This window comes from Anneissia japonica, unplaced genomic scaffold, assembly GCF_011630105.1.
Source record: "Anneissia japonica isolate Jap-2015-1 unplaced genomic scaffold, ASM1163010v1 scaffold1785_len1016330_cov206, whole genome shotgun sequence".
Classification (NCBI taxonomy): Eukaryota; Metazoa; Echinodermata; class Crinoidea; order Comatulida; family Comatulidae; genus Anneissia; species Anneissia japonica.
The window spans coordinates 30,115-42,498 of record NW_022694363.1 but is presented as its reverse complement, the minus strand read 5'-3'; the positions used below and the strand labels follow the sequence as shown (position 1 = coordinate 42,498).

The following is a 12,384-nucleotide window of genomic DNA, read 5'->3' as shown; positions in this document are numbered from 1 at the left end:
GCACATATTTCGATGTAAAACGATGCCTCGCATGAATCGTTGTTATGCCTCGCACTTTTGGGAATGGTAAAACGATGCCTCGCATGAATCGTCGTTTTGCCTCGCTGCCTCGCACTTTAATACTACCCTTATTTAAATGTATTAGACGATATCATTGATTAAACGTTCTACCACCCTCACATCGCAGTAACTACTGTACTGAACTAGGCCTAGGCCTCATGTTTTTGTGGAAAGACTAAGCTACATAGTCTTTATGTACCTGACAGTCGGCTGCCTTTATATCTTCACTTGTTTTCAGTTTGCATTCAAAGGGTACACTGCTGTATAGCTGTCGCGGATATTAATACCTTCATATGACTACTCATACAACAGAAAAAAACGTCGTATGGAGGTAGCGAAAAATGGAGATCTAAATGAAAAAAAACATGTATTTCAGCAAGTATTAAAACCTTTTCTTAATTTTAGCCCTTCTTCAAATTGCCTATGCCTACAGCAGTTGATTTTTTTTTGCCGCAAAACCAAAATAGTTTCATCCATGCCGACTTGCCGATTGGTTAGCGCGAGCCCTGACTGAACACTGCAGAACGAACTTCGCATCGCAATTCGCGAGGTAAAACAAAATGTCGGGAAAACTTTTCTTTGACGCATGCGCATTTGCATTTAATGTTTACACACACACTACACACAGGAAAAACAGTGAAGAGTGATTACAATAGTTCCTATTGCATTACATGCATAGGAACTAAAAATTCATTTATTCATAGTCAAATGGATTGCTATGTTATTTTGACTATGAATAAGTGAATTATTAAAGTTTGATTTTAAACCAAAAAAAATCAAATTAAAATACTTACATGCAACATTTATTGTGACCGCATGACTGCCTTCGTTAGGTTTATCGTCAAAAATTTTAACTTCACATTCATATGTGCCATCATCAGTTCTTTTTGTGTTATGAATAACAAGTGTGGACCGAAAGTCACCTCCTTCAACAGTAAATCTATCATTATGCAGCTCCCGTACTGGAACAGTGTTATTCTGATATTCCACAATAAGAACATTTGTACTGTTGACAACCTCTTGCCATATAATAAGTGGATCAGCAGTACTTAAAGAATTAGTTCTTGTAAAGATACAAACTAATCGTGTTTGTTGGCCTTCAACAGCATGTCCATCAACAGATAGAATGACATTCACAGCAGAGGAAACACTGAAAACACTGAAGAAAATAATTAAAGCAAATGCAATCATAATGAAATACACAAATATTTAAATTTACAGGTACGGCTACTGTACTTTTTAAAATTTTCTCAAGAGAAAAAACTTTAAATTGTGTGAAAACCATGATTGATCTTGGTGCTTAAAATTCTTGCTATCCAATCTCAGGGTCCTGGGTTTAATTCCTATTATAATAACAGGATTCTTCCTCACAACCAAAACAACTCCACTCCCTAAGCCTCATAATGAGCCTTATACCCCATTCAGACTATCATTGCATTGCAATCGGTTGTAACAATTACAACACCCAATTGCACCCAATCGCAAAGTAAAATTGTGTGTGAATGCTCACCAATAGAAGTCGATAAGTAATCAATACCGCAATTGTTACAAGTTGCGATTGGGTGCTACAATCTTTATTACTCTTGATTACTATGGAATCGATCGCAACAAATCACAATTCCACACCTGCACTGTTTATCTGAGGTCAGTAACATAGGCCTAACCCCGACGGGGGATATAGCCCCCAGCCCCCCCCCCTCTGGCGTCGCCACTGCCATTCGAACCAGCGCCGATATTAGAGCTGAAGGTTATGGTGCCCCTGACTTAACCGCTCGGCCAATAGGATCGTACAGGACTTTTTTGTAAGGGCTTAGCCTGCCATCGAATTAGTGCGTCTGTAATGTTGTAAAATAAGTCCCCAAATACTAGCAAAAAAAATTCGCAAGTGATTCGGGTGGTTATCAAACCCACGAACTCCAGGTATCTTACCACTAAGCTTGCACTTGTTGTTTGATTTTAACTCATTAAATATCTTTAAAATTAAAAATGTTCCCCTGATGGGACTTTTTTGGACTTTTAGTATGTTATTATGTATATATTTTATGAACAGACTTTGTCAAAGAAGACGCCATCGTCTTCTTCTCTTGGCAACCATGTTTCCGAAGGTTGTATTAATAGTTGTTTACAATTATATTTGAATTGAACCTAGGCCTATATTTGCTGCCTGTATAAAGTATTACAATAGACAAATTTAATTGTAATTGTATTCTTTTTCAAAATAAAATACATTCATTCCATTTTATTATAAAATTTGTAATGTTGATAGTTATTTCACACTTCAGTGAATTGTTATCTCTCACATTACTCATTATCTATTATAATCTCATTTCAATGTCACCAACACTTACATCATTTATCATCCTTTTCTACGTTGAATACTATTATTACATAAACAACATATACAGATTCCATTGGCATTATTTTCTTTTAAAGTCGATTTGCATCATACACCCTCCATCTAGTATTCTGAAATAGACTCCATCCCCTCACCCCACCCACCAGCAAATCTGGCCTAGAACCACTTCAGGTGTCATCATCATCATCATTTATTCATGTCAACATTTTCTCTCTTACGAAGGGTTACTGACATTTATGCATTGACGACACGCACATATTACACTATTTCCTATCTTGAGCACCCTCCTTATTTAGAACAACTTTACAGCTTTCTCTCTTCACCATATCTTTCCATGTAAGCTTTGGTCTACCTCTTATACCATCCACTTCCAGATCCTATGCTCTTTTCACAGGTTCATCATATTCCCTTCTCAGCACATGACCCATCCATCTCAATCCACTTCTCTTTACCACTTCTACAATAGTTTCTTCCAGACCCAACCTTATATCCAGGAGCTCTCTTGTATTCTTTCTATATTTGTATTCTTTTTTGTAATCAAAACATCATTCGATAATAAATAAAAACAATGAATACACTACCTGAATAAAAGCAAAGCTGTAATGAAAAGGGTTGACATCTTATGCATGCACACCTGAAAAACAACAGAATAATTGGGTTGATAATTATGGTAAACAAAATAACTGTTTATAGTATCTCAGAACATAATTACAGTATTCAAAGAGGCATAACCAAAGCAATATTATGGGTAAAAAATATTTAACACTGCGAATAACACCAATGGGTTTAGGGGTCCTTCATAATTATCAAAACTTTCACAAGTGTACAAAATGTCGTTGGGGAAGGGGGTTATCCTGGCATATGCTTTTTAAAAGGTAATAAAATGTCAATCAAAAATCGTCAGAACCACGAAAAAACTACTGAAATATACACATACAGACGATTGTCTGAAATATCCTACATAGGCTACCGGCGAAAGTTAGATGAACTCCAGTTCTGTGCAGTAGCGAGAATATGTATTGATCTGGGTGTATAAAACCTCCCGCGACTGGATGTGTGTTGATAGTTGCTTTGCCATGGTGAGACCATAGAGGTATTTTTGAGAAGAAGATCACTTGGCAACAGATCCCTTTGGCACGACAAACCAATGTGTTCTCTGCCTTTGGATCGTGCGCGGGCGTATTACCCTATAATTCACATTTTTTCGTTAGCAACAACTTGCTTCAGCAGAGCAGTTGTGCAATAATATGGAATGCCGTTCAAGCAACAATTCGAAGATGAATCAAGTAAATCGTCGATGATGAATCAAGTGAATCGTCGATGAGCTAGTGTATCGTCGATGAAGAATCATGTGATTCGTCGATGATAAATCAAGTGAATCGTCGATGATGAATCAAGTGAATCATCGATGATGAATCAAGTGAATCGTCGATGATGATTCAAGCGAATCGTTGATGATGAAACAAGTAAATTGGCGATGATGAAACAAGTGAATCGACGATGAATCAATGAATCCCATTTGTACATGATTTGAATGACGTTGTGTGAATATACCTCATCAATACGTTTTAGTTTCTTTCACATAGTGCAGATGATTGTTCTGTTGGCGTCAATATATTTTATGAGTTTCAATAACCACAACTAGTTTCTGTTTAGTTGTGAGAATTTCGAAATAAATCAAATCAAATCAAACATGTACTCAAACGCTTTAATTTTTTTCTGATCCGCTTCGTTGCCAGAGGCAAGAGGGCTTGGTACTCTTTGAATTAATTCAAGTCTATTTCCTTTATTTAGGTACAATATACATTTACGTAAGCTTCCCAGTGGGCACAACTTGGTTGAAATAACGTTGATTCAACGTAATATGCAAACATTGAATCTACGTTTAATTTTTGTTGTATATGAAAGTTTGCATCAATGTAAATCTCAACGTTGATTCAACGTAAAATGTCTAAGGTTTTTTCAACGNNNNGTCAAATGTCTAAGGTTTTTTCAACGCTAATTTTTCAACGTTGGAACAACGTCAAATGACCAATGTTGAATTAACATTGAATTTTGGTTGTATATGAAAGTTTTCATCAACGTAAATTTCAACGTTGATTCAATGTCAAATGTCTAAGGTTTTTTCAACGCTAATTTTTCAACTTTGGAACAACGTCAAATGACCAATGTTGAATTAACATTGAATTTTGGTTGTATATGAAAGTTTTCATCAACGTAAAATTTCAACGTTGATTCAACGTCAAATGCCTAAAGTTGTTTCAACGTCAATGTTTAACGTTAAAACAACGTCAAATGATCAATGTTGAATCAGCATTGAGTTTTAGTTGAATATGAAAGTTTTCATCAACGTAAATTTCAACGTTGATTCAACGTAAAATGTCTAAAGCTGTTTCAACATCAATTAGTTAACGTTATAATAACGTCAAACGATCAATGTTGAATCAATGTTGAATTTTGGTTGTGAATGAAAGTTTGCATCAACGTAAATTTCAACGTCGATTCAATGTAGTATGTTCAATGTTAAATGTTCAATGTTGAGTCAATGTTTAATCCTTTAAACTTACAAAATACACTGAGTTCAAAATATACTTGACCATTTTTCTTTAATTGAAACTTGCAGAAAACATAAAATAGTATGCATTGTACTATACAGGCATGTTTAAATCAAAAATATAACAACAGCTACTATGTCTAGATTTCAAAATATACCTATGCATTACTGTCGTCTTAACTGACCTAATATTGCACACTTAGCTTAATTAAGAATCTTTCGCGTTACAGGATTCGGATTAAATCAGTAACTTTCTTGGTGATAAATTATTTAAAGCTCTACTCCTTAGCCAGGTCTTTTCTTGTCCGACCAGAGGTATTGAAGCAAGGTATCCAAGAACCTTTGTGAAAGATAAAAACAAAACAAAAATATTTAAAACAAAGACTGAAATATTATTTTAAAGTTAATTGTAAGGTAAATTTTAAAAATGTATATACTATACTACATGTAGTATAATTTTAAAAATGTAAATACTATCTACATGTAGATATTTGAAACAACTGTTCTTCCCAGAGCAATCTACATTGATATACTGCAAGCATTACCAATAATGATGCAAATACTGAAAAATATTCACTATGAACTACAGTACTGCAAACATGGACAGTTAGAGATTTCTGAATAGAGAGTGGCACTTAACCTAATACACATATTCATTCAGTTTTATTACTTTTGATATGCACAATATTCAATTGAATGTTGTGAGAGTACAGTAATTGCCTAGGTTTATAATGGGCTTAAACTAAAACAATTTAACATTTTGCTAAATAATTAGGAACAACATCAAACAACATGTATGGATGGAGAACAAAAGTAAGTTTGAAAAAAACTGTAAGTCACATCTTTCAATAATAGAATGTGTTTTTTTCCCAAAGATTTAAATACATTTTTCTTTAAGGGCAACTCAGACAGCATCATACTACGAAGTTAGGTGCCATTTATAGTTGAAGAATATTAAGTATGTTAAGATAATATTTATGATTTGACTGTCCCCAATTAATTTAAACTTAATAATCGCCTTCGTATGACTATAATAGTCGTAAAACGACGATTAAGACAAATGCTGTTTACTGTTTGTATTACTTCTTAGGTACCCAAGACTTTAATTAAGAAACAACACAGTTGGGTAGTCACCTATTGCTGTGGGATAGTGGTATTAGCAAATGTGCAGTATATTCTTGTAAAATTTAACAATAAAAATTATATACCTTTACTGCTTCATCATGGCTGCTCTTACATCAGTTTTGTACCAGGAAACAAATAAATACACATTCAATAGTCGGTTTCTTCCCAGTGTCTACCACAAACAATATATTGCAACAAACATGGCTTCCTGTCAATGGATTGAAAACCTGAAAGAAATACCATATTATTTATAGTTAGAGTTAGGCCTATACACACAACTAAATTAGCCCATATCTATTTTTATATTTCTATTATTTATAACACTAACCATCAAAAGATAGGCCTATTGTTAATTTTTCTCTTTATTGACAGAAAATATAAAAATTTATATTATTAACATCTTCAAAAAAAAAAAAGAAGAAAATGATTACTGATGACATGACAGTGATGTGGCTATTATACCACTGGCAGTATGTAGGCCCATGATATGAGATGAATTATTAAACACACATAATAGGCCTAGCCTAGGCCTAGCTGTTTTATTTTTGCACTTTGTCCATGCAACCACGTTTTAACATTAAATTTAATTTAATATAGACCATATTATAGCATTTCAACACAGGAGGTGGCCATTTTGCAAAGAAAAGTCTAGGCCTAGGCTATTAAAAATTACCGCTAATAATTTAAACTTAGCCCACACATCCAACTTGCAGTGTAGCCCGAACAAGTAAAATTATGCTAACTATGCCCTTACACTACCCTACAGTACTCTAGTCTATGCCTAGTCTCTTCTACTAGCTAGGGCCAGAGGGCTGGCTGGCCTAAATCTTAGCTAGAACAAAAGATAACCACATAATAATATAATCAAGCCTATACAGTTACGATATTGGGCTAGCCTAGATACACCCTGTAATATAGTATACAAATATACAGTTCTTACCATTTATTTGATAATGCTGAAATTCTTTAGTATGTAAACTGTGTATGAAGACAGCNNNAAGCTGTTCAACCTGTCTCTTATACACATCTAGATGTGTATAAGAGACAGGTACCTAATGACCTAATCCGATTAGCCCATTACTTGCCACACTTTCAAGGACAGAGAACCAATGTAATTACCATAATGATTAAAGATCATATGCTCTCATAATAGGCCTATGAGTTTTTTTATACCCCACCATGGAAGTAAACTTTAATAAATCTTGTACCATTATTTCTATGAAATTTCATATCAAATTGAGGTTGAGTTAAAGAAATTTAAACTTGGTTGAAAAAAATAACATTCTAAATGTTGATTATATGTTAAAATACAAACTACATTTTATTTGACATTGAAAAGATGTTAAACTTTATGTTATTACTGTGATTTTAATATCTCAACCAGTTTTCAACGTTTTTATTGTTGAAATAATGTTGAGTAAATAATGGGTAGGCCTACTTTCAATGTTGATTCTACATTGAAATAAAAACTATATTTAAAGTTAACGTTGGAAAAATATTGAATAAATATATTGCAATTGTTATGTTAAAATCGCACCCTGATTTCAAAGTGAATTCATTGTTGAAATAAAGTTTGGTAAAATCTTAAACTCCGGGTTGAAAACACAGCTTATTTTAAATGTTGCTTATACGTTAAAATAAAAACTATATTTTAATATGACATTGAAAAGATGTTGAACTAATGTTGTTACTGAAATTTTAATATCTCAACCAGTTTTCAACATTTATTTATTGTTGAAACAACGGTGAGTAAATAATGGGTGCTTTGTAGAAACACAACACATTTTCAACGATGATTAACATTGAAATAAAGGCTAGGCCTATATTTAAATTTAGCGTTGGAAAAATGTTGAATAAACAATGCAATTGTTATGTTAAAATGTCAACCAGATATCAAAGTGAATTCAATGTTAAAATAACATTGAGTTAAAAACTATATATTTTCAACATTTATTTAATGTTGAGAAAACGTTAAATAAACAATAGGTCTTTGGTTGAAAACAAAACACATTTTCAACGTTGATTCTACATCTAAATGCAATTTTAAGTTGACGTTGAACAGATTTAGCCTATCTCAACATATTTCCAACGTTTATTTAACGTTAAATAATGTTGAATAAACAAGGTTTTAATTGAAAAAAACATACGGTAACATTAAACGTTGATTATACATTAAAATACAAACTATATTTTAACATTACATTGAAAAGATTTTGAACTAATGTTGTTACTGTAATTTTAATATCCAAACCAGTTTTCAATGTTATTGTTGAAATAACTTTGAGTTATTGATATATTGTAAAAAAGAAAACAACACATTTTTAACGTTGATTCTACATTGAAATAACAATTATATTTAGACTTAACAATGTATTGTTATGTTAAAATTTCAACCAGATTTCAAAATGAATTCAGTGTTGAATTAAAGTTGAGTAAAAACTCTATTTTAACTTGACACTGAAAAAACATTTAACTTATGTTGATAGTGTAACTTTAAAATCTCAACATATTTGCAATGTTTATTTAACGTTAAAAAAATGTTCAATAAACAATAGGATTGTGGTTAAAAAAAATATCACTTTTTCAACATTGATTCCACATTACAATGCAAACTATAATTTAACCTGATGTTGTAAAAATGTTGAATTTACGTTGTTAATATAACATTAAAATCTCAACATATTTTCAACGTTCATTTAACGTAGAAAAAATGTTGAAAAAGCAATAGGTTTTTGGTTGAAAAACGTAACACATTTTCAACGCTGATTCTACATTGAAATGCAAACTATATATTAACTTGACGTTTAAAAGATGTTGAATACATGTTGGTACTGTAATTTTTAAATTATCAACCAAATTTTAACATTAATTCAACGTTGAATTAATGTTAAATTATCAACCGAGACTTGGGTTAAATACAAAACATATTTCCAACGTTGATTCAATGTTGAGTATATGTTGTGAACATGATTTCAACGTTTCAACTACATTTCAACGTTGCTTCAACGTTGAATTAACGTTTTGTGCCTGCTGGGCTAGGCCCAAAGAGCTGGAAGCATATGCCTAGGCTAGTGAAACACTGAAGAAGTGGCTTGGTTTCTGGACAAAACGGCAATGACCAAAATGGCAATAAACCAAAATGGCAACAAACCAAAACGGCAACACTTTTCAACCAGAACGGCAATAAGTCAAAACGGCAAGACCAAAAGGGCAATAGGCCTAAGTCAAAACGGCAATAAACCAAAATGGCAACACCAAAAAAGCACGAATGAAAAAAAAAATGATAATGATGGATAATAATAACTAGAGATACTATGTTCAATAGAACATGAACTGTGACTTTTAACCTCAACCTGTGAACACCCCATGTTTGGTAGGAGTCTGTCTAATGCAACTGGTCCAATCGTTAGTCACTAGCAATATTTGATAATTTTCACTATAGTGACCCTTGTGATTTTTTACCTATAGGTGAAGAGTAGTTTTTCATGTTTAGAAGGTCCTAAGGATCATTCCTGGTAAATTCGAGCTCAATTGGGCTATTTTGAAAATTTGACCCCGATGACCCATATGTAACCACTGATGACAGACAAGGGTGTAGGAGGTGTCACTGGTTCTTAATGATCAAATTTGATTGAATTCGGTTTATTCGTTTGCCATTAGTAACATTTTGAATCTTTGACCTATAAACTTTGACATATGGAGTGAAAAGTATTTTTTTCGTTTTTAGAAGGTCCTAAGGATCATTCCTGGTAAATTTGAGCTCAATTGGGCTATTTTGAAAATTTGACCCCGATGACCCCTATGTAACCCAGATCCCAGACTGGGGTGTAGGAGTCGCCGGTTCTTAATGACGAAATTTGATTGAATGGTTTGCCATTAGTAGCATTTTGAAATGTTACTAGAGAGAACAAAAGAATAACCCTTTAATGACCTTTGACCGTAAATCGCTGAACACCATAAAACCCTACATTATGCCAATACATATGTGCCCAAGACAAGACTGTGCTATGATATTTGTGACAGAAGTAGTCTTTTATTAATTTTTTGGAAAGTTTTTTACCCTAATGACCCCTATGTGACCTTTGACCCCAAGCAGTGAACACCCCATGTATGAAAGGTGTCACCGATTATACTGACCAGGTTTGGTTGAAATCGGTACAACCGTTTGGCACTAGCAGCGTTTTGAAATGTTGCCAGAAAAAAGATAAAAATTACCTTAATGACCTTTGACCCCTTATCCCTGAACACCCTATAGACTCTGCCTTATGCCAATGTATATATGCAAAGGACAAGACCGTGCTACGTTATTTGTGAGACAAGTAGTCTTTTATAAGATTTTGTGTTTTTTTTACCCTAATGCCCCTTATGTGACCTTTGACCCCAAGTTGTGAACAACACATAAATGGGAGGTGGCACCGGTCCTACTGACCAAGTTTTAATTAAATCGGTCCAGTAGTTTGCCACTAGTAGCCTTTTAAAATGTTGCCAGAAAGAAAGAAAGAAAGAAAGAAACTGCTAAGAAACAGAACCCAGTTAGCTGCTGCTGACTGGGTAAGAAACTGCTAAGAAACAGAACCCAGTCAGCTGCTGCTGACTGGGTAAAGAAAGAAACTGCTAAGAAACATAACCCAGTCAGCTGCTGCTGATTGGGTAAAGAAGAAACTGCTAGGAAACAGAACCCAGTCAGCATGCTGCTGACTGGGTAATAATAACAACTAGAGATACTACGTTAAATAGAACATGAACCCAGTCATTTTTTAAGAGATAACCACTGTGACCTTTAACCTCAACCTGTGAACACCCCATGTTCTAATGCAACTGGTCCAATCGTTAGTCACTAGCAATATTTGATAATTTTCACTATAGTGAATTTTTTTTTAATAGTAATTTTTACCTATAGATAAAGAGTAGTTTTTCATATTTAGAAGGCCCTAATGATCATTCCTGGTAAATTCGAGCTCAGTTGGGCTATTTTGAAAATTTGACCCCGATGAACCCTATGTAACCATTGATGCCAGACAGGGGTGTAGGAGGTGTCACTGGTTCTTAATGGTCAAATTTGATTGAATTCGGTTCAATCGTTTGCCATTAGTAACATTTTGAACCTTTGACATATGGGGTAAAGAGTATTTTTTTTTGTGTGTTTAGAAGGTCCTAAGGATCATTCCTGGTAAATTTGAGCTCAATTGGGCTATTTTGAAAATTTAACCCCGATGTGACCCCTGACCTCAGACTGGGGTGTAGGAGGTGTCGCCGGTTCTTAATGAAAAAATTTGATTGAATTTGGTCCAATGGTTTGTTATTAGTAGAATTTTGAAATGTTACTGGAGAGAACAAAAGAATAACCCTTTAATGACATTTCACCATAAATCGCTGAACACCATAAAGACCCTACCTTATGCCAATACATATGTACCTAGGACAAGACTGCTATGTTATTTGTGACAGAAGAAGTCTTTTATTCATTTTTTGGAAAGTTTTTTACCCTAAAATGTTGCCAGAAAGAAAGAAAGAAACTGCTCGGAAACAGAACCCAGTCAGCATGAGGCTAAACAATATTATGCCATGAAAGTAAAAAACGGGAAAGAAAAAATAATAATCATAAATAACACTTAAAAAAAATATAGGCCTAGTCATGGATATGTAAAAAAAAAAAAACATTAACAAAAATCAAAACATGATTCAGAAAATTATAAACTGCTGCCCGCGCCCGGTGGCGCTTCATTTTTTGCTCCTTTGCCGTTTTGGTCTATGCCTATATCAATCAAGTGCCGGTACCTGGCCCAGGTCGACCTATTTAAATTTTAATTATATGTCACTGATTATATAAAATAAGGAATCTTTCATACACAATAATAATAGTAATACTTCAAAAACTGTAAAATTACCCCGTTCCTTTGGAAATTGGGGATGCACTCCTCTAAGTTCAACATCAACAGTATTCTCCTCAATGAGCTGGAATCCATTTAGACTTGACTAGACTTCTGCACAGAATTAAGGAGGTTAAAAGGTCATCAACTAAAGATCAACAAACTGCAACTACAACTAGGCCTGATTGTTGTCTACAAAAGTTTGTACTTCTAAAATATCCTGTCTACGGAAAGGGGCCTGATTGGGATAAAATAAACTATTTCGAGGGAACCCTGTAAAACCTGTGCATCTGTTGTTTTTTTTTTAGATTCAGAGATTCATCGTCGATTCACTTTCATCATCGACGATTCACTTAATTCATCATCGACAATTAACTTGATTTCTCATCGACGAATCATTTGATTCATCCTCGACGATT

General features: G+C 33.8%; 1 protein-coding gene and 1 long non-coding RNA gene across 2 annotated transcripts; both read right to left on the bottom strand.

Annotated features, from left to right (window-relative positions):
- Nucleotides 1–305: 305 nt before the first annotated feature.
- LOC117101026 lies at nt 306–12,118 on the bottom strand. Its single transcript, XM_033240891.1, has 4 exons — nt 11,984–12,118; nt 2,998–3,050; nt 855–1,219; nt 306–409 (listed from the first exon to the last, which is right to left on the bottom strand). The coding sequence occupies exons 1-4, from the start codon at nt 12,059–12,061 to the stop codon at nt 306–308; spliced, it is 600 nt and encodes a 199-aa protein (XP_033096782.1). The 5' UTR covers nt 12,062–12,118.
- On the bottom strand, nt 4,969–7,090 carry LOC117101041. The gene is made up of 3 exons (XR_004444211.1): nt 7,036–7,090; nt 6,179–6,322; nt 4,969–5,310 (listed from the first exon to the last, which is right to left on the bottom strand). It is a non-coding gene; the product is annotated as an uncharacterized LOC117101041 (long non-coding RNA).
- Nucleotides 12,119–12,384: the final 266 nt, after the last annotated feature.

Bases quoted from the DNA above. Each gene is read 5' to 3' on its own strand.
- LOC117101026 (XM_033240891.1), bottom strand. From the start codon at position 12,061: ATGGATTCCAGCTCATTGAGGAGAATACTGTTGATGTTGAACTTAGAG. The intron at 1,220-2,997 runs GTAGTGTATTCA...TATTTTCTTCAG, and splicing joins ACAGCTTTGCTTTTATTCAG to TGTTTTCAGTGTTTCCTCTG. The intron at 410-854 runs GTAAGTATTTTA...TTTTTCATTTAG, and splicing joins GGTCACAATAAATGTTGCAT to ATCTCCATTTTTCGCTACCT.